The following is a 25,920-nucleotide window of genomic DNA, read 5'->3' as shown; positions in this document are numbered from 1 at the left end:
ACAGGATCTGTGTAGCCCAGGCTGGCAGTGAACTTGATCCTTCTGCTTCAGCCTCCTGAGTGCTGGGATTACAGGTGCACATCACCATGTCCAGCTTTTGTTATTTAATTTTGAGACAGGGTCTGCCTGGCAAGTTGCCCAGGCGAGATTCGAACTTGTGATCCTCTTGGTTCAGCCTCCTGAGTAGTTGGGATTATAGACACGTTTCACCACACCTGGCTAAGAATTTAAAACTTTGTCCTTTTAAACCTAGGACTTGGAGAACCTCTGAGCTTTCTAATAGAAACCTTATAAAGCTTAGTTTCAGTTGATTCAAGTCTTTAATTTCCTTATGTCCTTAATTCTGTAACTTGTGTTGGCATGAGCTGAGGTCAACAGGAGTCTTTTTTTTTTGGTACCAGGGATCGAACTCGGGACCTTGCACTTGCCAGATAGGCGGCAGAACCACTGAACTAAATCCCTGGCCCCTACAGGAGTCTTTTTAAGGAGTCTTTTTATGACTACAGAAAGATAGCTGTGTTCAAGTTTAATGTGTAGTATAATGGCTTAAGGTCCACTCTGGGAAAGCTTTTATATTTATCATCAATTTTAGGGGATATTAGAATTATATATATTTAAAGTACTTTACGTAAAACTCCAGAGAATCAGCCGAGTTAGTGATTTAGAGTAGACAAAATGATAAAAGGACTTATTTTACAAAAATAGAAATATGTGTAAATAAGAAAATAGGAAACTGGTACAGGGTTGGTTTGACCTGTGTTTTCTAGAAGAAATCTTATTTTAAAGTCTTATCCTTGACCCAAGAGTGGGCCAACGGACTATTTCTGGGCAGTAGGTAAGGCAACCACCAGCATCCTTGCTCTTAACTCTGGCCCTCCCGCTGAGGTGAGCAGCTCAGATTTTGGGAGTTTTGTCTTAGCAGACAGTAGGGGAACAAGTTGGATGGGGGTGGGAGAGCCCAGGAGGGACAACGGTGCTTCTGATTTAGTAGGTCAGAAACTGGAGGCAAGAAAACTGCAGCAGTTCAAGCACAAGTTCATCACTAACTAAGTCAGTTAAACAACAGATACTAAGTTCCATGATAACTAAGACAAATCATTCCTGCCCTCATGGAACTTTGGAATGATTTCGGAACAGAATCTGTGCTCTTGCTGGGATTGAGAGTCATGTGTCTCTTAGCTCTTCAGGTAGCATTCTTATCCTTCATTGGTAGCTTCTTATTTTAGCTCTCAGTGAAAACCCTGAAGTTCTTACTGAATTTTATTTATTATAATGCTTAAGGGCCCATATTGTGAATAGCAGACCATTCTTTCAGTGGCTAATTCAAGACTATATAGCCACTCAATTTCTAAAGTTGAGACAGTCACTGAAAACTCTACTTTTTTTTACTAAGTCCCAGTTTATTTTATTATTATTATTATTATTATTATTTTTTTTTTTGAGACAAGGGCTTGCTGTGTAGCTCAGGCTGCCCTTGATCTCAAGCAATCCACCTGCCTCAGCCTCCCAAGTGCTGATTACAGGTGTGTGCCACCATATCTAGCTCCAGTTTATTTTCTTTGGTTGTCTTTTTAAAAAAGTACGTAATACAGAGAAAATTCCATTAAGCAAATGGTTTTAATTTTTTGTGTGTCAGTTGTGGAGATTTGATTGCATGTACTTTCTGGCATAGTTTATTAATGAAACCATTTCTTTATTCCAGCCTTAAAATTCCAAGATTCTATTTTGATGCTTGGTTAAAAATTTATATTTATAATAATGACAATGGATGTTTACTTATGGTGCTTAAAAACACATTAGGTAAAATATTAGGAAATAGACTCTGTCTTTTTTCTTCTTGTTTCTGACAATATTGCAGATAGACTTGAAATTTTATTTAAGCTGCTTTTATTATTGGGGTATAATAGATTTACTATATATGGGCAGACCACTTCATCACACATGGGTATCAGTTGGTGACAATATGATGTTGTGGATTCTGTGTCAATAAGCTATAACAGTATAACATGATGTGATGACATTTATAGGGCCTGGAAGTGATTTGGAGACCTATAAATGCTGTTTGAGCTCAGGCATAACAAGCCAGGGCCAAAGGACTCTGGTGCAGTAGATAACCTGCTAGTGAGGCGTGTTCTGAAGTGCTTTTTGCTCGATGTGTTATCAACTTAGTAAAGGAAACACAGGAGGTTTAGTGTCATTCTACTGTAAGAGTCTTTGCAAAAGCGTCAATTCTATTTATAGACTCACAAATTAACAAAGTCAGCTTTACTTTTGCCTGTGAAATGAAAATCATGCTTTAGGGCTGCTGGTATATCTCAGTGGTGCAGTGCTTGTCAGGGATGTGTGAAGGCCTGGGTTCTATCCCTGGCACGAAACACACGTGCACACACACACACATACACACACACAACCCCCCAAATCATGATTGTGCTTATAATATAAAGTCAAACTTTTTGATTTATGGAAACAGGCATGCTCTTGTGGCCTTTTTGTTTTCTTTCTTTCTTGGATGCAGAATACTCTGTGATGCAGAGTAGTACTGGATATAAAGGTAATGTGTTGTATCACATGAAGGTTCCTTCCCTAATTGAATTAGTAAAAACTGAGCTGGATCTATATAAATAGGCTCCCAAGGATATGTCTTTGATGTCTTAGCATTTTTCTGGCCTGTGCAGGGCAGCTTTGAGGATGATTGTTGAACTATTGATTATATTGGAAGAAATGGTAACTCTAAGCAGCCTGATCCATTATAATATATGTATTATACCCACAAATTACCCAGACGGCTTATCTTTTGGGAGTCATCTTGGCTGCATCTACCCATTCTGTTGCATCGTACATTGTTCATTGGTCATTTATTGAGGATCAGCTGTATCCTGAAAGGTAGTGTGGTAGTTCTTGGGAGTGCAGAAGTATTCATGCCTGCCTGTAGGACCTCACTGTTAGAAACAATGCTCTGTTCACAGTAGAGTCCTAGTAAGCTCCTGTCACCTTATTATCACTCTTTTTTTGGTCACTTAGTCTCAGTTGTTTTTGTTTTTTTCTTTTTGTCTTTTTGGTGCTGGGGATCGAACCCAGGTCCCCACACATGCTAGGCAAGGGCTTTACCTCTAAGCTGTACCCTCAACCCTTTATTTATCATACATTAGGTCATGTATGGTGGGAGAATTTTGAACTTCTGTTTATAAATCCTTTCTGAGACACTAAAAGGGAAAGCTACTACAAAAGTATTGTGTAAAGCCAGGCAAGTTGGTGCACGGCTGGGAGGCTGAGGCAGGAAGATCCCAAGTTCCACCTCAGCCTAGACAATTTAGAAACCTAATGAGACCCTGTTTCAAAATAAAAAATAAAGAAAGATATGGGGATGTAGCTCAGTATGAAGGGCCTGGGTTTAGTCCTTGTTAGTAGGGAGTGGGAGGATTTTGCAAAATGTCAGAAAAATCAATTTCTAAGAAAAGAAAATGATGTATATTTTTAATAAAATATATTGACTTTAGTTTATCAGATGATTAATAAATCAAATGTAGTGGTTGGGTTCAATGTTAACCTTGTGGGGAAATTTGATTTGGTTCTTGTCCAATTTGGTTTGCAACCAAAATCGTACAAAGGATTATTATTATTATCATTATTATCTTTTTTTGAGACAGGGTCTTGCTGTATAGTTCTGGGTATCCTTAAACTCACTATGTATCCCAGGCTGGACTCAAACTTGTGGCAGGCCTCCTGCTTCAGCCTCCTGAGTGCTGGGATTATAGGTCTGTGCCACCACACCCAGCTCCAGTTTGTGAACTGAGGTACCACTGTCTAAACATATATACACTATACCAGTGATGGTGAGCCTATTAGAGCTTTCAGTGATACAAAGACCCTGCTGCAGCATGTGTGCCATAGATTCACCACCACTGCACTATACACACATATAATATATATGCATACAACATATATGTATTTGTGTACGTATGTATACCTGATCTTGATTTTCTGAAAATATACGCATTGAGAATGAGAAGTAATTTAGTTCCTAGCATGTAATTTGTGACTTATTAACCTGCTCAGCAATCATAGGTTTGTCTAGTCTGGATGTGGGCCATAGCTAACCAAGGAGGAATTGGCATTTTTACCGAGTTGAGGTTAAGGTGCAAGATGCTAGGTATAATTGAGAACAATGTTTGAGTGCACAGATGTTGCTTAGAATTATTAATGTCTGGACTCTGTTAGCCTTGGTATCTTTCCTTTCTTCTCCCTCTTCCTCTTTGCCTTTTTCTTCCTCTTTTCTCTCTTTTCATGTCTTTAGAGCTTTTTATTTTAAGTGTGACAGTTAAGAACTACTAACATGGAGAAGAGAGAAGGAATACAGCAAGGTGTTTTATTTGACTCAGAAGATCTATTTCATAGTCATGAACAAGTTAACCCGTGATTATAGAGAATTACCATATCTTCCAGCTGGGGCTCAGTTTTGTCTCCTGCTGCTATGGTCCCAATCTGCAGTATCAAGCAGTTTTTCATGTGATAACCTGGCATCTAACTTGCTTATTCAGATGACTCAAGTAACAGTGATGCCTTCAGCTCTCACATGTATACATCAGTTTCACTTATTGTTCAACACTTTGGCCTAATTAACCAGAAAAACCCTTCCTGGCTGCTGCCTTGTAAATGGTGTGTTTGCGCTGAGAGCTGATCTGTCACACCATTTAAAACTCCAAGCAGGAAAAGTGCCTGCCCTTGTATGGTCATTTATTTCCTTTGAGTGTGTATTTTCTTTTTTTAGTGTTTAATTGCCTTCAACCATTTTCAATAAATTCTATTGCTATAGTCAGGAAACCATATCAAAATCCTTTGGGTCATTGAGATTGGAAATCATCTCTTACATAGGGTTTTTATACAGGGGCCATTAATTGTTAAGTGTTGAAGGGCATTTTACTCTTGTGTAGTTTGATTCATTGGGTTCTTTACTGAAGCAAGCAGACTATCTTAAGTTTTCTTCTCTTAGTTTTCAACATCCCATAATTTTAGCTCTTTGTCGTGAGAGATGTAAGTAACCAGTTAGTTCCTAGTGGAGGTCGAGGGCGGGGAGAGGAAGATCACAGGCTTAGTTTTCATCTGTGTGTAGGGGGAGTCCCTGCTGCAGGACTTAGTGACTTAGTTACAAGGACAAGCACTGCATGAAAGATTCAGGGTAAGCACAGAAAACACAAGTAGAAGAACAGTGTCAGTGCTTTGGTACTGGCTGGTCAGACGTTTTTCTTGCAGTCTTCTTTGGGGCACGTAAAGGATTGTCAATTTATATTTTTATTTTCTGTGAGTCTATGTGGTTAGGAATGGAAAGATAAGTTCAGTGATTTTTTTGTTCTGATAATTATATGGATGGGCAAAGTTTGCACCATAAAGCAGGTACATTTGTATTTTTTGTGGCAACGATCCTTCATGATAATAATGAGCTGTTTGTGGATTTCAGGCAGTCAGCTTGTTTTTCCTCTGGTGTGATCCCTGGAATGGGGAAGGCTGTGGACGCACTAAGGAGCATTCCAAGGAGAAGCAGGCCTCCCTGGAACTTAGCTTCTTTATCACCCTCCCAGGGAGTTCATTTAAAGTTTCTGGTACCAGCAGCTGCAGCATGATATTGCCCAACTCCAGATCCTCATATTGATGGGTGGAAGGAGCAGGATTGCTGTCTAAGAAATTTTATTATCTTTAAAAGGGAAGAATTTATTATAGGGGTTTTCTAATCTTTCATGTGGGTTAAGATGTTTTGTGCCCTGAATGTTCAAGCTGTTTGGAGGTTCTGAGTTGGTCTCCACTGGGAGTGGTGCTGCCACCCTCAAGGGGTGTCTGGACGAGTGTGGGACTGTTCTTTGTCGCCACAGTGACTGGGTGAGGATCCTCAGGACAATTCTGCAAGATGAGTGACTGTCCCACCCCTAATGCCAGTAGGGTCTTCTCTAGCTCCCTGTGAAGGGTGGCTTTGTTTGCAATGCTCTTAGCTCTGATGGACCTTGGACTGCGAGCTGCTCAGTGAAAACCAAGTGAGCTGTGGAAAGCAAGGTCCTGAGTTCGATCTCTGGTACCAAAAAAAAAAAACAACAAAAAAAGTAAAGGACGGAGCTATCTTTCTTGTGTGTGAACTTTTAAAAACCTTTGCTATTTTACTCTTAAAACTACTATTGTCCAAACAGCATTTATATATCACAGTGTTTTCCGCATCAAAACTGATGGCAAAGTTACATGTCCACAGGGAACGTAATTTTTTTCCCCAATTGCTAACGCTGCAGTCAAAGCTGCTAATAAATATCTTTTGCTTAAAGTACTAATGATCTGTTTTAAGAAAGTGTTGCAACCCCGGTGCCCTGGTATTTTTCCACTGGGTTTCTAAAAGAGAAGAGGGTGAGGGTGGGAGACAGAGTGGGAGAAACCCCATTCTTTTGTCTTATGGTTAAAATTTTTGAGGAGTAAAGGATTTGGGGCAGGAACCATCATTAAGAACTCCACCCACTGCAGACACCACCGTCGTTTGGCTTTGGCTCTCCATCTAACTCCTCAGGGTTTCCTGATATAGAGACACTCTCTCAGCCCTACGAAAGCATAGGCTGAAGCTGCCCCTCCACAAGAGAGTTGTTCTCTCCTTGTCCCATGCCAGTGAATGGAGACGCAGGGAGTTCTCTACTCTGAGGGTCTCGGTATTAAAAGCATTCCCCTTTGGCAAGAAATAACCAGTTAGATGCCCCTGGCCCCTGCATTCCATCTCCTGCTGCAGGTCTGCTCAGTCAATTTGAATGACTAAGCATAAGCACTCTGAGACTACTCTCTCCACAGCTGACTAAATCCCATTGGCTGTTGCTCCCGTGTGTTTGATTTAGGGAGGACGGTGGGCAGCAGTCACTCTGGTCTCAGTGGCCATGCCCTGTGGGGGCCTCGTACCATGCTGTGGGGGCTGTTCTGGGCCAGGCTGTCTCCCCACCCTCCTGCTCCAGGGGTTGTGCTCTGGGTGTGGTTCTGGGGAGGGAGGTGGAGGACAAGCCCTTCTCATGGCCCAAGTCTGTCCACTGGTTTCGGCCTTTAGTTCAGAGTGACCTTTAGTCTTTACAGCTCCTGGCACGAGTGCACTGTCTCACCCATTTGATGTCCTTACTTTTTTGCTTGGCAGCACCGAGGCTTTCTCTGCCTTCCCAGCCTATTGTTCCCCTGCTCCCTAAAAGGTGTTCCGTTTGGGCCATCCGGTCCTGCCCATTCCTCCTCACCCCTCGCCCCGCTGGACTTCCCTTAAGGTGTTTCATTCAACCCCCACAAAGCCTGGCTACCTTCCTCTCCTGCCCAAATGCTGTTCATCCATAGACACCCAGTGTGGTCCTAGTCCATGTTACCGAGACCTCTCATCACTCCAGCCCTCAGGCTTATCCTGTCTCTGCTGTTTATGTGGACCAAATTCTCAGTTGCCATACAGGACAGCTTTGAGGTCAGACTGCCGCGGCGACCCCGCCCCCCCTCCCGGTGAGATTTGATCAAGCTGCAGCAGCCTAAATCTATGAAATGGGCCTATTAAGACTATTTTAGGGCCAGGGATATAGTCGGGTGGGGGGTGTAGCTCAGCGGTGCCACGCCTGCCTGCCAAGCACAAGGTTCTGAGTTCGAACCCTGGTACCAAAAAAAGAGACTATCTCAGAATTATTTTGAGGCTAAGCAAGACAATCCAAGGAAACCACTTAAAATACTGCTGGGGCAAGTTCCAGCTAAATGAAAGCCGAGACTGGTTTTGTGGGTAAGTGGAATGGTGAAAGGAGTACAGATTCTGGAATCACACAGGTCCTGGGTCTGAGTTGAACTTTGATATTTTCACCTTTGTGGCTCTGGGGGAAATTGGCTAATATCGAGGTTCAGTAGCTCTTATAAAGAAATGGCTATTTCTTTTTTTAAAGTATTTTTGGGGTTTCTAAGGTTGGGAAACAGATCTAGCTCTGTATGTGACATAAATTTTCATGAAGGGATTGAAACTCTTCTGAAACTTTTTTTTTCTTTTTGATTATGGTACTAGGAATTGAACCCAGGACCTCTGCACTGAGCTACATATCCAGCCCTTTTAAATTTATTTTTGAGACAGGGTCTCCCCATATTACTGTATTCCCTGTGCTGGGCTTGAACTTGCTGTCTTCCGGTCTCAGCGTCCCAGAGTACATGCAGCGCTGCCAGGCATGACTTGAAATTCTTTTTTTTGGTACCGGGGATCAAACTTGGGTCCTTGTGCTTTCGAGGCAGGCAGCGGAACCACTGAGCTAAATCCCTGGCCCCTTGAAATTCTTTTTTAATATTTCCCTTTGTTTCTTTTTCCTGTTAATGGGGATGGTATCTAGAGGCCTTCAGAATGGTCCAGCACTTGACATACCAGTCGTAGGATTTCCTACAATACAACTTGTAACAAAACTAGGCTGGAAATAGAATGATTTACCTTTATACCAAGAAGGCTGGGAAGGCACCCAGATCTGCATGTGGTGTGTGCCTAGGCAGGCTTTGAAGGGTTCGTGCTGTGAGACCAAACGTCCTTATGAGATTGTCTGCAACGAAGAAGCAGGTCAGCAGGCCTGTGGCAGCTCCCCGAGTCCCAAATGTGTCCATGGTAGGATTGAGCATGCTCTCCTTACTCAGGAGCAGAAAAATGTCCTGAAAGTGTTGGAGGCACAAGCAGAGTCAGAAAGCTACATAAAAGATTGAACTTCTTTGAGTAATAAAAGATGGAAAGGCTAAAAATAATTTTCTTTGTTTTTGATTGCAGATTTTTTGAAGTCCAGGAGTTTTTAATGCAATGTTAGAAAGTATATGAGCATTATGGTTTCCACACTTGCCCAATTAATGGGCCCAGCGCTGGTAGACAATAAATTTGAAAAAATTGAATTTTTACACTCAATAATTTAGTGTTCTTTTTTCTTTTTGTGAAAGGGAACATAGAGGAGTGGTCAGTCATGTGGCACAGAGCTACATGTGGTCACACACACCTATAATCCCAGCACCCTGGGAAACTGAGGCAGGAGGCTCACAATTTCAAGCAACCCTGGGCAATTTAGTGACTCAGCGACTCTGACTGAACAAATTAATACCCAGTACAAAGAAAAAAAATACCCAGTACAAAAAATACACCATCCATGGTGACATGGATGTTGGAATAAAACTGTCAGGTTCAAATCCTTGCTTTGCTCATATTTGTGGTTGGATCTTAGGCAAGTTACGAAACTGTTCTGTGCCTCTGTTTATTTGTAAAATATAGTAACAACCTCTGTCTTATAAGATTATGAAGATAAATAGGAATCATCATAAGGCTTACACTTAGTCAAAAAATAAGTGCATGGCCAGATGAAACCAGGGGACCTGCAACTGTTATCAGATCTAATCTATTTTTTCTTTGGCACATTGTTTTTCAACAACACAGATTCCCTTTTTAATAGAATGACAAGCTTCTGACAGCAGCAGGAGCATTTTGGCTGGCTGCTGAGAGGCCACCCAGCAATGATAAAGTCTCCGTTTGTTTTTTCTGGAGAGATATTTCCAAACAATAGTCATTTGGGAGCAATAACAGGCATGGAAGTTACCATTGAAAAGTTGAATTTGACAAATGAATTATCATGGATCTGTTGATAAATTGAGTAAATTGGATATAAATATTACTTTAGATGATGGAGCGATTGGGAGATAACTGAAAATCACTGCCTTTAAAGAGTTACTTAATTGCAACATTTCCCATCAGTTTCAGTTTTTATGTGTGCAGTTTTAAATAATTGGATTTGAAATGTTTAAAAAATAACTTTTAGGTTTCTATTTTGTATATTTTTCATGACATGTTTAACTTGATATTTTAGCAAAACTGAAAACTAAAAAAATCTCAATTTTACTTGCATTAAAAATTACTTAAATATCATTAATTATATGTATTTTCAAAACAGGCAATATGTTCTGAGAATTTTATTCTAGATACTAATTTTCTAAATTTGTACTCTTCTTTTTTCCTTAGCAATATGAAACTTTGTAAGTGGACTGTTGCAATTTTTCAATCAAAGTGATTGAGGAGACAAATGTACTGAATTTACAAATGTATTCTGTTGGATTACTAACAATGGACTTGATTGATAAAAGTGATTTAATATATGTTGTGTTAATAGCTAAACCTCCAAAGCCCCTAATCTCCCATGGAAATATTGCTTTGTAGAACAAAATCCAATGAGAAGTTCTGGGATTCCAGAGTGAATTTGTGCATTCCTGAGGGGCATTTTTGCAAGGGAGGTTGTTGTGTTTTAAAGGTAGTTGATAAGAGACCTGCACCACCAACCCCAGACCTGCACCACCAACCACCATCATGCATTAGTCTATAGAAGGTATTTGGGTGTACGTACTCCTGTACCACCCGGTACCACCATTTAGCCAAGGGAAGCTTCTGACCATTTGCAGCATACATTATAAATCAGGATGTCACTACCAGACAATCAGATTTGAGCATTCCATGAACAAAGTAGCCTATATTCTCTAGGAATAGATCACTTAGCTTTGTTTATGTCATGCTGTTGATATGCCTGCATTTACACAAGCCAGGATATCACACTGTTTATTTATTCTAGGAGTAGATAATTGATCTGTATATTTACCTAATTTGGGGCTATTTAACCAAAAATTGAAATGGATAATTTAGCATGATTGCTTAAATACAGAAGGAAAATAAAACCATTCTTCTGACTCCGAAAATTACTCCTCTATTCCTTGGGTTTGTGAAAGAATAATTTTGAGACTTCTCCAAGTTGGGCTGGTGTTGGCTGCTCTCTTTCAAAAAATTTCCTACTTGGCACATAGTGCTTGGGCCTGATACTTGGGGAAGCTTGGAGGATTTCCAACTGCCAGATTAGACCCCTGGAGAGACCCAGGAAAATTGCAGGATACTGTGTTGAATGAATGAGCTTGCTTAAATCATATGTGCTTTCTAGTATCACTAGGGGATGTCACTGCCACTTGAGGACGTGGCAACCTGTGGTGCAAATTTTTGCACTCTGGTTGGCGGCAGAAATTTTTCTTTTCTTTTTTTTTTTTTTTGCTTTGACATTTTTTTGTTTGCGGAGATGAAGAGCTTATAGACTTGGCAATTTACAAATTAGCTTTTCAAAAAAGCCCAAGTAATGATCTGACTCTTTAAGAATGAGGGCTCTAACTTGGTTTGTGGGATTCAGTAATAAAAGAAACACATTAAAAACATTAAGTTTACATTCCGTTAACATTCTGGTCTTTGACCTTTTCATATATAACTTACAGGTTAAAAAAAACTTGCATCCTTTTCATTGTTTAAAGTGCGTTGTAAATATTTCTCCAAAATATAAGTTCTTCAGAATCCTTTTCAGAAGTTCAAAAAAAAAAAAGAAGTTCATAGTATGTCCAATATATAGATATAAGAAAAGAATTTCTTATTACTAGACAATTGGGAAATTTGCAATTTCTTTTATAATGCTTGTGATGAAAATCTTTAGACAGTACTACATAAATCTTCATCTAGTTCCCTGATTAGTTCCCTAGAAAATGCCTACAAGTAAATGTGCTAAGTTAAAGAATAAACATTTTGAAAAAGTGAAATGAATATTGTCAAATTGCTTCCCACATTGATAATATTAAGGTACGGTCTAGTCAACTATATGTAAAAATGACCTTTTTCCTGCAGAATTCCAAACAGGTATTTTTATATTATTATAATAAAAATGTTTCCCTTTTTTATAAAATTGTATTTGATTACTGATCATTTGAATTTTTAAATTTCTATCAAAATTTTTAATTTCTTTAATGAAGTATCTGAAACTTAAAAACTCTTCTTGTGTTTCATGGGTATTACAGGATGCGATGGTGACCGTTTTCAATGTGGAAATGGGTATTGTATCCCTAGAAGCTGGCGGTGTGATGGGACCAATGACTGTTTGGATGACTCAGACGAAGCTGGCTGCCGTAAGTGGGGAGGACGGGCTTGAGCTCTGCTTTGACTGACACAAATGCCTTGTAATGTCAGCTCTAAGACAGCTCTAAGGCTGTGCTTTTAGTGATAGATCCAGGGCTGGGCTCAAGTCTTGATCTGTGTGGGTGAATATGGAGAACCAGTGGCATTACTAATAGCTTTAGAGGGAGGGTTCAATTTACATATGTTCCTATCTTACCATGCCCGTGATATGGAAATGAATTTGCAGTCAGTTCATTCTGAAGCCTATGAATGACTTTCTGATTATTTCATTCTGGGGATTTTGTGAATCAAGAACAGAAAATAGAGCTATATTGGGATTTGTGATTTAAGAAGGAGTCTCCTTTAATATGAACTCTGTAGTGTGACTTGTGAATTGCAGAAATCACAACAGAGGCTAGTGTGGTTTTGTGTTTTTTTAAAAAATTCTAGTTTGAAAACATAATAATATAGTACATCTAAACTTTAGCTAATGATAAAGTCACTTTCACATATATTTCTTTGTATAGTTCTCCCAGCAATATTCTGAGGAAGGTTTTAAGTTAGGAAACTGAGGCTTTCAGCAGTTAAGTCATTTGATACAGATCTCCCAGGTAGGGAGCACCCTCCGCAGACCCCAGCCCCCTGCCTCTAGTCTTCCGTTCTTCCGAATGTGCCCTAGATGATCAAGCCTACGCCTCAGTGTGCTTCATTCAGGCAGGGGTTGCCATCCAAAAACCAGGAAAGCAGGTGAAAAAAATTAGTTTTGTTTGGAACTGTTGGTCATCCTCTGGTGCCCTGGAGCAGTCAGACTTTGGGATCCTCTTTGGATGATGATGTATTTGAAAATAGCAGAAAGGCCAAGGAACAGGTCCTGTTCAGCACTTCTCAAACATTCACACTCCAGTGGGTTGCAGGGGAGATTGCAGAGATGGGGGTTTTGGTTCTGTGTGCACAGTGGGACCTGACAGTCTGTATGTGTACAGGTTTGCACCGGGTGGTCACGCTTCTGACCAAGGTGCACTCTTAGAATAAGTGCAGCTGAATGCGTGGAGATGAGATCATCTGTGAGCGGTTGGCCTCTTCTCAGTTTATTAGGTTCGTTTTTGTTGAACAGTAGGAACAGAATGGCAATAATGTTGTATTCTGGGATAAAGGAATAAATGAATGGTTATATCACCAACTCTTCAGAGATTGCGATTACATTTGAATAATACTAATACCAGTAATACTAGTAACAATAGTGATAGCAACTAGCAGTACATGACACTTTCATACATACTATTTAACTTATTTTTAACAACAAACCATAAATGTAGACCCCATTGTGGGTACACTCAGGGTCAGAACTTGCCAAAGACGGTTAAAACAAGTAAATTGTGGAAATAATAATTATTTAATTCTGAGTCTTCTTTTCCAAATCTTATGGATTTTCCAGTTCATCATGACGCTTTTCTATGAGACATTTCAAATAATTTAACAAAAACTCATGGGTAATTTTTACTTAAATTGAAAGTTTAATTTAATAATTTTGTTATACATTTGTGCTTATGTGTGTTGGGTTGTTTACCTTTCTGTGTTTATTGGCTTGGGTAATCAGTTTATTTTGATATTATTGCTAAGATTATTTGAGAGTGAACATTGAGTAAGACTATAGACTGTAGTATGAATTGATGACTACTTACTTGCCTTCATTTGTATTGAGCAGGACTCGATGTATGTTCATTTTTTGATTTTGGTTTTGGTTTTTTGAGACTATGTAGCTCACCCAACCTGGCCTTGAACTTGTGGCAATCCCCCTGCCTCAGGCTCTCGAGTGTTGGGATCACAGGCATGCACCACCATGCCTGCTGACATATATTCTTTTGAAGTGAGCATTACTTGCTGGCATAATAGGGGCAGATGTTTGCCACAATTAATTCTTTTTTTGGTTTGTTTTAGCTCATCGATCATGTGCGGCAGGCCTTTTCCGGTGTCATGGTGGGGAATGCATTCCTCCCTCTTGGGTGTGTGACCATGAGCAGGACTGCAACGATGGTTCCGATGAACAGAATTGTCGTAAGTATTTAGAGAGGAATCTTTTTTTGGTTCTTTGGAAGCTTGAAATCCTGCCCCTCACAGATAGATTATCCCAATGGGATGATGTTTTATAAATACTGAGCTGAGCCTTAAGTGCCTGTGGAATCTGTGCCAAGTCTCACTCAGAGGTCAATCTCATTGAAAGTGTGCATGTACTAAAGGTTTGTAAGCATTTTCGTGGTGTGGGACAGGTTTCCAGTCTTTCATTTGTATGTTGTGCTCAAGAAAGAAACTTTACTGATATGTGTAGGTAGGAGGGCTGGGGGTTTAGCTCAGTGGTTCTGCTGCCTGTCTCGCAAGCGGAAGGTCCTAAGTTCGATCTTCGATATGCCCCCAAACCACCCCCCCCAAACCCCAAAAAACAAACGAAAAAACCGTGTAGGTAGGGTGTTCCTGTGTGTGGCTGGCCCTGGACAGGTCCTTCTGCACCTGTGGCTCACCCTGCATTTACCCCTCTGCCCAGTATTGAGCAGAAGTGGGGCTTCTACTACATTTGCCACCGCATGAGAGGCATCAAGGCAGGAAATTCGAGCAGTGAGTGGAGCTTAGCCACTCCTGCACTCCCTGATCCTCTGCCGGGATAACCTGCATTGTCATGATTTTCTCACCCTCTGTGGGCTGAGGGGACTCAGTTCTGTGCCCAGGACCAGAGTTTCTGTCTTGCATGTGCCGCTGCTCGTTGGATGTCTCCAAGTTGCCTCAAATACAAGGTGTCTCAACTGAAATGAGTCCCCGTTACTGACTTTTCCTTTTATATTTGCTATATCTTCTATATTTTCCTTCTATATTTTTATATACTTTATTTTTATCAGTAGAAATAAAATTTAACCCACACTGAGGTACTAGAAGGATATGCAACAAAATCTGTCTTAAAATATCAGAAATAGTCATCTTGAAGCTCTTTTACTTCATAGTCTGGAAGTTCATGAAACACATTTCATAATGAAAGTATTTCATTGTATAAAAATAGATTTCTAGTGGGTTGTGATGGTGCATGCCTGTAGTCTCAGCACCTGGGAGTTTGAGGCAGGTGGATCACTGGGAGTTCAAAGCCACTGCCACACTTGGGCATTTTTGGCACTTTTTTGTTTTTTTGAAACCTTCTTGCTATGTAGTCCAGGCTGGCCTCGAACTCATAGCCAACCTACCTCAGCCTCCCAGAGCGCTGGGATTACAGGTATGTGCCACTGTGCCTGGCTGAAGTTTCTTTAATTTTATATTGAAATTGACAGTACATACTTAAATAAATGATAAGGAAATTCATTCTTTTTAAACTTATTCAGATGTACCCGTGTCTCTGCTATGGGAAGGATTCAAGTGTTTAAGTGCTTTCTACAAGAATCTGTTTTGTTCTTAATAATAGAAGTAAGGTTTAATCTACAGGTATATAGTGCTAGGAGAAAACATGAAATCGTACTATAAAATGTCAGAAATAGGACAATTGGAAAAAACTTGTTTGCTGATGAGAAACATTCATAATGGAACAGAATAAGAATGATATAATTAGGCATGAAAAGTTTTTAAAAAATACATGTTTTATTGTGTCACCTGGTAATCTTTTATGCTTGAATTGTCAAGTACGCACTCTAAAGCTGTCATTTTTCTGTTTTGTCCTTCAGGAAGGTTTTTCTTATTAAATTTTGATGACACATCTCTGAACAGATACCTATTTCACCCTCCCCAGCCAAGTTCTAATTGTTTAGAAGAATATCTTTGTTGTTTAGAAGAGTAGGAAGCTCTGTAAAAAGTCAGGGAAAACATTTTTCTTCCATTAGAGGATTATATATGTAATTTTTAGGAGATCATGTTCCCCAAATACTTTTCTTTCTTATGGGGACAATTAAAAAAAATTACATGATAAGATAGTGTTACCAAGTCTCTCAGCATACCTGAGCCAGTGATTCATTAGAATTTATCTTTTTGTGCAGAGGCTAATTTGATAAACTTTTCAGATTACCCTCTGCTTTCACTAGACTCATCAATGTGGGATAAAATCAAGCTAGCTGAAGAATTTTTTTCTATTTATAAAATTGACACATAGTCAATGTAGACAGTTTATAGAATAGAAAAAACTATAAAGAAAAAAATAAAATCATACTCCCATCGTTTAACTCTGGCATATTTCCTATTTAAACAGCGATTTCAATGGGGTGAGGGGTACTCACCAGTCTTTGGTTAATACCTATATTTTATTTCATTACTTCTTACCATATATTTTTTCAATGTATATTATATTCTCAGCACATCTGATAATGTCATTGTCCACACTGGCGAGCTTGTGTGTCCATAGTTTTCTGTGGGCATTTTGATAATAAGCCACCTTTGCTTTTGCACTGTAGCTCAGCCTGGTGGTGCTGTGTCTTCCACCTCTCGTCCCTATGGACTTTATGTTTCATATTCCCTCTGCTCTAGCTTTCCATATCCTCATTCATATTGGGTATTGATCAGTAGATTAGTCTGTGTTAGGAAGCGACTGGAAATAAACTAATGTCTTCCTTTTCACAGCTGGGACAACGTGCTCGAGTGATCAGCTGACGTGTTCTGATGGCCACTGTATCCCCAGAGCGTACAGGTGTGACCACGTGCAGGACTGCCCTGACGGGACTGATGAGAGAGACTGCCGTGAGTCCGCCTCCCTTTTGCCCATGTTTGCTTTTTCCCTTGTCTCTTGGTGTTTTAATCAATTTGTTAGATTTGCTGAAACGTCTACAATATGCTTCTTGTTGTTGAAATCACTTGGCAGATTCTTTTGTGGATAAGGGGTGATGTTCTGCTAGGAGTCTATTTTTAACAGGATGTTGTAAGTTTGTTCTGTTTTAATACATGAAGTTGTATTTTTTGAACTTTTAGCATTAACAGTGTCCCAGAAGATATATGGAGTACAAAATCCAGTTTGGTCAGTTTTCAACTTTATTACACTGCTGTGGTAGAATATGTAGAATACAAGAAAGTTGGAATTAGCTATTATGTCAGTCATATAGTCCATCTAATTCTGTCTTTAATCTTGGAAACACCCAATTTATGTCAAAGGTCTACCATTTGTGTTCTTATCATATTTGTATATATATATATATATAATTTCCTGACATTCCTTTTATTATACTACTGTGTTTCATAAGTTTACTATGTATTGTATATAGATACTTCTTTTTTTTCCTCTTAAATTTATGTTTCAAACTTCAAAGTTATCCAGTATTCCACTTACTGGCGAACAGATTTTATGTACCTTAGAAACTTTAATTTCCATGAATTTATGAAGTTCTTATGGTTTCTTTTGCCATTGATTTCCAATTTCATTGCACTATGGTCTGATAATATGCATGGGATAATTTCAGTTCTTTTACATTTACTTAATCATGTTCTATGATTTTATGTGGTGTATTTTGGAGAATGTCCCATGCACAGCTGAGAAGAATGTGTATTCTACTGTTGTGAGGTGAAACACTCTATAGACATCTACTAAGTCCATTTATTCAAAAGTTTGGTTTAATTCTAATATTTATTCATTGATTTTTGTGTCTAGCTGATCTGTCTGTTTGTGACAGTGGGATATTTGAGGTCCCCCACTACAAGTGTAGTAGTGCTTATTTGATTTTTCATGTCTGTTAATATTTGTTTTATATAGTTGGGTGCACTGCTATTTGGTACATATATACTTATGGTTGTTATCGCTTCCTCTTGGAATGTTCCCTTTACAAAGATGTAGTGACCTTCTTTGTCTCTCTTAGTCAATTTTGGCTTGAAGTCCACTTTGTCTGCAAATAGACTAGCTACCCCCTGCTTTTTTTCAGGTTCCTGTCACATGGAATATTGTTTTCCATTCTTTAACTTTCAGTTTATGAATTTCTTTTTGAATTAAATGTGTTTCTTGTATGCAGCATATTGTTGGAGCTTGCTTCTTGATTCAGTCTGCCAGTTGATTTCTTTTGATTGGTTAATTGAGACCATTAGCAGTGATGGTTATAACTGATATGTATTGACTTATCCCTGTCATGTTATTTTCTTGTTGTTGGCTCCCTTGTTTTCTCCTCTGTTTAATTTCTTGGCTTGCCTGGCATATTCATTCTGTTGAGGTTCATGGAGTTGTAATCTTTGTTATCTCTTTCTAGAATATCCTTCAGAGCACTTTAGAGTGCTGGTTTGGTGTGATGAATTTCCTCAGGTGTTCTTTGTCATGGAAGTATCTAATTTCTCTATCAATTTTAAAAGATCGTTTTGAGGGGTACATCAATCTGGGTTGGAGGCTGTTTTCCCTTAGGGCTTGAAATACTTCACCCCAAGCTCTCCTTGACTTGAGGGTTTGCGTTGAGAAGTCTGTTGTGATTCTGATAAGCTTTCTTTTATAGGTTATTTGTTTCTTTTCTCTAACAGCTTTTAATATCTGTTCTTGTGTTGAATTTCTGGAATCTTGACTATTATATGCCTCAGGCAAGTTTTTTTTTTTGATCATGGCTAATTGGAGTTTTATATGCCTCACTTAACTGTATGTCAAATTCTTTTTCCGTTTGGGAAGTTTTCTGCCATTACTTCTGTGAACAGGACTTTTATGTCATTTGTGCAATCTCTTACTTTTTCATTGCCTCCAGTCAGTCTTATGTTAGTCTTCTTTGCATCATCTAGCAGCTGCTGAATTGATTTCTCATGGTCTCTTGCTATTTTCAAGAAATCTTTCTTTTCATGATCACTAACTGCAATCCTGCCTTCTATATCTGATATTCTGTCTTCACATTGGCTCATTTTGCTCTGTATACGTCCAGTGGAGTTTTTAATTTCTTGGATATCTGTTTGAACCTGTTTAATGGGTTCCATTTCTTTCCTATGCTGGGCATTCATGGTTTCCATCATTTTCCTGAGTTCCTCTATTTTTTTTTTTTTATCTGTATCTGCTTTAGAGTCACTAAGGATGACTTTCATTATGGTTACCATCTCTGTAGTTACTTGAGAAATTATCTCTGCTTTGAATTTTTCTACAGCCTCTTTCACTTGATTTGTAACCTACACCGTTACCATTTCAGAGAGTCCAGGTGGATGGTTTTCAGATTATTCCATCTCATTGTCCCCTGGGTTTGGTTTTGGTGAGCTGAAAATCTGGGTAGTGGTGAGGGGTAGCATCTTGTTTAAGTGTCTTCTCATTTTCTATTTTTTTTTTTAAGTTTAATTCCTGGATTGATGCTTGTAGATTGCTTATGGCGAGTAGCTTTATTGCCAGTATTCAAAACACCGAGGAAATGACTGCTTCTGAGAGGTGTCTTCCTGGTGTAGCAGGGTTTGAGGTTTTGAGTCTGTTGCAAGATCTTACCTCTTCAATTTATTGGGGATCAGAAGTTTCTGCCTACTTGGCCCAGTGCCTGGTTCCTTGGCACCGGCCTATAGTATTTTTTAAGACCCTTGGGCAATCTCAGTCATAGTATACCAGAGAGAACAACTGATTAGGACAATTATGTCACCTTGGCTAAAGTAATACAATCAGCAATAACAGTAGCATTAAACATAGCCTAGAAAATGACAAACTGTGCTAACTATTAATTTTCCACCTTTAACCATCTGAACTAGATTTGTCATTATATAACAAAATCTAGAATGAACCAGAAAATTGAATGCAATAAATAAGCCCTCAATATGGTGATTTTACCGTAAAGGGAGAAGATTTAGAAGGAGTTAGGGGAGAAAAAGTAGAGAAATAGAAGAGTTTAGAAGCAAAGCTGGAGGATAAAGGAAGATCTACAAACTTTGGGAAACTGGTAAAGAAGACAGGAGGGAAAGAGAGAAGAAAGAAATAAAAACAAGAACAGAAAAGAACAACTACATTAAAAAAAACTAGAAACCGTGTTCATACTCATGTAAAAACAAGAACAATCAAAAAATAAAACAGAACAAGGACAAAAACCAGAAAAGAGGAAAAGAAAAAAAAATAAGGAAAAAAAAGAAAGAAAAAGAAAAGAAAAATAGTCCAATTCAAGGTCTATCTCTGCTGTCACTGGTAGACAACTCTGGCAGACAGAGCCCAGATCTGAGTTGTTTAATCCTAGCAAGCCAGCTGTTGATTTATGGTGGGGTAGTAGATAATCCCAGTAAGGCCGAACTTTTAGGTCCACTAAAGTTCAGGCTGGTTTTTGGCAAAGAGGATGGGACCGAATTTGTTGAGTCTGCCACAATCTGTGTGCCTTCTGCCAACTTGAACTCAGCACCCTCACCAAAATACTGGGAGCCACTAGATGGAGCTGGCCTATACCTGTTCTGAATTCCAAGCTCAGTTGGCACCTCTTCAAAATTGGTACAGGCCAATTTCCCTCTCCTGGGTGATGTCTGAACCCAAATAACTCACCAGCCACTGCTCTGTTCCACTGGTGCCTTTTTCCGTGGAGGCTTCTGTTGCCAGGATTCACCATGTGTATGGAGGTTCAACTCACCCTTTCCATGCTGTGAGTCCAATCTCTGGAACAAAGTGCTTCCTGCCACCTCCTTCTTTTTCATTGAAGTCTTTCTCTCGGCTCTCCCCATGGACTTCAATTCTTGCTTGATCCTTCCTGGGTGCTGGGGATCCACTTCCCTCCTTCCCTTCCTCATGTCACTATATTCCAGTGTCAGGACACCAAATCCCAGAGAGGTTCTTTCTGTGGTGCTCACCACTCTGCCATCTTCCTGGAAGTCTCATACCTTAAAAACTTTGATTAAAATATAGCTTCAACTAATTTAAGATTTAAGTTTTAGTCTGCTGGTTGATAATTTTGATTTAATTTTGGAATCTCTCTAAATTCCTTTTTTCAGTCAAGTGGTATATTTTATGTCACTTACTGAAAACTTTTTTTTTTTGGTGTTTTGAGACAAGGTCTGACTCTGTAGTTCAGGGTGGCCTTGAACTCACTCTGTATCTTAGGCTGGCCTTAAACTTGCAGTGATTCTCCTGCCTCATTCTCCCGAGTGCTGAGATTACAGGTGTGTGCCACCACTGATGACCTAAAAACTTTTACATATGTATTTTGTTCTTGTTCTTTTTCTTTTTTTTTTCATTTTTTGAGAGAGGGTCTCACTTTATAGTCCAGGCTGGCCTTGAACTCACTATGTAGCCCAGGCTGGTCTCAAACTTGTGGCAATCCTCCTTCCTCAGTCTCTTGAGTGTTGAGATTATAGGTGTGTACCACCATGTCCAGCTCTGGTGCAGTATTGTTTTGAAATAATTTGCATCCTAAATGTTCTCTTTTGAAAGACTGTGGTGTCTCCAGTATGAGTTTCCCTTCACTTTGGAAATTATGCAGAAGATTGAGACTTAACACTGGCAATTTTAGAGATGGTAGTGTGTCTGTCTGAACACAGCCAATTTATGTGTCAAGGATTCTCACTACTTTGTGAAGCCATCACTAGGTCCTTCTCTGAGGAAAATGAAAATAATTTAATGAACACGATAAATCATATTTTGTTGCATTTTGTAAATTTCAGAACATTAAATAAATGCTAATTAGGTTCCTTAATAACAGTAGGGCAGGCATTATTATGCTTTCTTATGAATAAAGAAACCGAAAGCTTCAGAGTGTAGATTGGCTTGCTCAAGATTGTAGGGCTCAGCCGTCTCTGGTTCCAAGACTGGTGACTGCTCTTTGCAGAGAACTTTATTTACAGAAGGAAGGCCCACCTTATGCAAGTGTAAGAGAGCACCAGAGGCTTGTGCCACCAGCCAGCAGCCTGTGTCTTTATCCCTTATTTATAGGCAATAAAAAGGAGTGCTCTTTATTGCAAATGCAATGGGACTGAAGGAAATGCTACTTTGGGGAAAATAAAAGGCAGCCAAAATATACTGTTTGGATTTTTTCCATGTGTGAAACCCACAGCCAAGTCTAAAGCTGCTAGTACAACTGCTCACAGCCCCGCCAAGGGACCTTGTGGACAAAACTGGCAAGTAGCTGTGATCAAACAGAACGAAGGAAAGGAAGTGAGCTTTGTACAGTATCTGGACAGCAGTTTGTGAAACATTTTTAGTACAAGTAATTGGTGAAATAAGGATTCCTTAAGGAAAGAGATCAGATTTTATATTTCATGTTTCATGAACACTTCAGAGCATATGATGGTCTAAAATGAATCTAACACATGGAAGAGGTTTCTAACACATGGAGGGCGTTTTCCTCTTCCTTGTTATTGGTTTCTATGTTTTATTTATGGAGTATTAAAAAATCCTAAAAATTAGAGGAAATTAAGAATCTTCAGATCCCTGGTACCAAAAAAAAAAAAAAAAAAAAAAAGCATCTTCAGGCCAGAGGCGGGAGGGTTGCTGTGAATTCAAGGTCTCGAAAAACCTAAAAAGAAAAATACTTCTTGTTAGTGATTTAATCTGATCACAGCCAGTTACACACAAGAAGGAAATGACTGGATCAAAGTTCTTAGAAAGTGCCAGGATGGAGAAGACATGATTGGCCTCATTTCCTCCTCACTGTATGAGGAATGGGAAGTGGGAAAGAAGCTGGGGCCGCTATCACTATCTTGCTACTCTGCACATCGCTGCTGCTGCCCGTAGATGTGATTGCCATCTCTGCCTTAGGGAGACGTGGGACTCGGTCAGGAGGGCAGGTGAAGGAGCCAGGATTCTAACCTAGACCTAAACTGTATGGCCATGCTTTCAGAATAATTTTCCTTAGCAATCAAAGTTTATAAAGTATTTGGCTGAAGGTTACTTAAGTATTTGATTTAGCTACTGAAGGTTTTTATCATATTTAAAAGAAAAATGTATAGTGAATACATGAAAAAGCAGAACTGAATAGTGAATCTTTCTAGTTATCAGTTATATCAACTATCAATTCATAGATGATCTCATTTTATCTACATCCATTTATTCCCCTCATTATTTTGAAGCAGTATTTAGAATCATGCAGTATTTAGAAACATACAATTTCACCTGTAAATATCTTAGTGTTTATCTCTGGAGGATAAGTACTAAAACATAACCATAATATTATTAGGACACCTGAAAATTAAACAGCTATTCTTTTTAACGTAATTAGATTTTCAGTCGTTTAAAAAAAATTTCCAGTTGTCTTGCTATTATTTGTACAGTTTGATTAACTCAATCCAATAAAATGTGTGTGTTGGAGAGTTCGATCCCCGGTATCAAAAAAAAAAAAAAGTGTGTGTTGGAGTTAGATTTCCAGTTTATAGGTTTACATTATATTTATGCTCTTTACCCCTTGCAGTTTATTTGGTGAAAAAAAAAACCAGGTCACTTCTCCCAGGGTTTTCCAGTCTGGATTTTGCTCATTGCATGCTCTGATGCCCTTTAGCAGGTTCCTTTGTCCCCAGTATTTTCTAGAAATTTCCTGGAAATTAGCTAGATGGAGAGCAGGTTTCTTAGCTTGGGCACTGGTGACATTTGGGGCTGGACACTTCTTACTATGTGGGGCTGCTTTGTGCACTGTGGAGTGTCCAGTGCTGTCCTGGCCTGTGTGCCCTAGCAGCCAGGTGCACCTCAGCGGGGACAGCTCAGAACGTCTGCTGACGTTGTCAAGGGTCCTCTGGGGGCAGAATCACCCCCTCTTCTGCTCCAGTTAAAAATGACAAATCTAGAGCCTTGAACAGATCATGGACTTTTTGAGGAAGGGGCTTCATCCAGGCAAAATGACTGTATGTAAGGATGTGTATCTCCAGTAGAAGGCACACAACACCTCTGCCTGCCTGCCTGTGTGTCTGTCTGTTGCTCTCTCTGATGTTAGCAGCCATTGATAATCACTGCAGAGATCCATTTAGTCAGTGGGGCTTAGCTACTTTAAATGTCACTTTAGACACAGAGGACTGAGACTTAACCGGAAAACAGTATACTTCACACTGTTTCTGCAGTTTTAGTGCATAGCAGTCAGTACTTGCAGACAAATTGAGAACCATCCTGTGAATGACTTGTTTCTCTGTTTCTTAGAAATAAGATTGTTTAAAGCAATGGGTCTTAATATAAGAGGCACCTAGAAACCATTTATTGATAGTAACAGGTGTTGGAAATCAGTAGAACTTATTTTCCCCCATCCCCTGATATTTGAAAGGATCAGGAGGCTTGATCCAGTAATTCATGGCCCCGCCTGTCAGACCAGACCCCTAGGTTATGGTCCCTACCCTTTCAACCTTCTAACTCAAGACATGGAGCTCTAAAACAGAGCACCTTGTGTCCATTCCAGGCATTCCTTTCCACAACAAAGCCTGGTGTGTAAGAGTCTTCCCCAGGGAGGCAGGGAGAGGGGAGGGAAGAGAATGGATGAGATGAAGAGGAAGGCCAGGGGATTAAGGTTCCTGTAAAATGACCATCTTTGAAATAAATATGTTGTGGCATGGGAGATTTTTATTGTGTTAGCCTTTTCACCTGCTATATTTTTATGTTATTAAAGTACTTCTGGTTATTCTACAGCTTGAGAAATGTTTCTGAATATATATATATATATATATATATATATATATATATATATAAACTCTAAAACAAGTAAAAGCTCACTTTTATTTTAGTATTCAATTTTTTATCTATAAAATGGAACCTGGCTTGGTATGGTGGCACATGCCTGTAATCTCAGCACTCAAGAGGTTGGGCAAGAAGATCGCTGTGAGTTTGAGGCCAGCAGGGGCTACATAGTGAGATCAAGGCCTGTCTGAACTACATAGTGAGACCCTGTCTCAAAAAAAAAAAAAAGCACCTGATATTAAATGGCTTGTCAATTAATTTACTTTCTAAAGAGCAGATTCAGAACTGTAGTCCATTTTACTTCTAATGGGATTAGCATCAGGGAAAAAACTACTCATGCAGAGTCTAAGATAAACATCAGAACAATGCAGCAATTATGGGTCATTCAGTTAATGTATTGAAGTGACTCCTGGTTGCTCAAAAATAGTTTTCAATGAAGTAAAAAGATTATTTTGTTGTATTGAATGCCATGTTAGAATGATTTTGGTGTGAGTAAAACTATGGCTAATTATTGTTGCTTTGCAACACTTCTCTTTTGTTACTTAGGAAAGAATGCCAAAGAAAGGGTAAAATCCTGGGACAATGAAAGCTTTCTTGCTGTTAATCAGCAGAATTTGGTCTACTTGCAACTGGGACTGCTTTGTCCCTGAGGTTTGATTTCTATCGACTCTCTGTTCTGTAGAATTTAAACATTTTCCTCAGCATGTCTAACTGACTGCTGAAACTCCAGCAGTTGGAGGGGAGAGATGAAGATGGGTAAAGTCGCTCAGTGGACCCTGAGAGGTTGCAAAGAACACACTGTTCTCCAAACTCAGTCGGTATCTGGCCTGCATGGTGAGCTGGCTTGAGTGACCCATCTTCTATGTCACAGCACAGATGCACCTTTTTAGCAGTCTCATAGTTGAGATAAGATCCAGAACCCTGAACCATGCAGGAAAGAAAAATCTCTTTCCTTGAGTCTTTTTCATACAAGCACTATATATATAATTTCCCATCTTTAAAAAGATTCTCAAGTCCTTCTCAGCTATTGCCTAATTGCTTTGCTTCCTTTTACAACCAAGTATTTGATTGTAAAAGAATTGCATAAAATTCTCTTTAATAGGGCTGGGGATTTAGCTCATTGTTGCCACTGCCTGCCTTGCAAGTGCAAGGTCCCGAGTTCGATGCCCAGTACCAAAAAAAAAAAAAATTGTCTTTAATAACTATTGCCATTTACTCTCTTTCTTGAACCCATTGAAAACAGTCCTTTATCTCCACCAACCTCCTGAAAATATTCTTGTCAGTGCCACAAATGGCTACCATTCTGCTAAAAATAATTTTGTTGCTTTTTTTTTTTTCTTTTTTGGATGCTGGGCCTTGAACCCAGGGCCTTGTGTATGCTGGGCAAGCACTCTAGCACCAAGCCACACCCACAGCCCAGCCTTATAGGTCTCATTCAGGTAGTATTTTATCAGGAAGCGACTCCTCCCTGTTGATTTTG

General features: G+C 39.4%; 1 protein-coding gene and 1 pseudogene across 2 annotated transcripts in view; both read left to right on the top strand.

The window, feature by feature from the left end:
- Lrp2 (LDL receptor related protein 2) overlaps positions 1-25,920 on the top strand; it is a 189,226-nt gene that overhangs the window by 23,318 nt on the left and 139,988 nt on the right. For both annotated transcript variants that reach the window (XM_013076946.3, XM_004857623.4), the window contains exons 2-4: positions 11,845-11,952; positions 13,880-13,996; positions 16,523-16,639. In XM_013076946.3, coding sequence (XP_012932400.1) covers positions 11,845-11,952; positions 13,880-13,996; positions 16,523-16,639 — 342 coding nt within the window. The remainder of the gene's footprint in view (positions 1-11,844; positions 11,953-13,879; positions 13,997-16,522; positions 16,640-25,920) is intronic.
- On the top strand, positions 8,216-8,846 carry LOC106010458 (large ribosomal subunit protein eL34 pseudogene; annotated as a pseudogene).

The sequence above is a fragment of the Heterocephalus glaber genome, unplaced genomic scaffold (genome assembly GCF_053883595.1).
Source record: "Heterocephalus glaber isolate CG9 unplaced genomic scaffold, H.glaber_assembly_v1.0 deba00000347, whole genome shotgun sequence".
Lineage (NCBI taxonomy): Eukaryota > Metazoa > Chordata > Mammalia > Rodentia > Bathyergidae > Heterocephalus > Heterocephalus glaber.
This window is presented reverse-complemented; position numbering and strand designations above follow the sequence as displayed.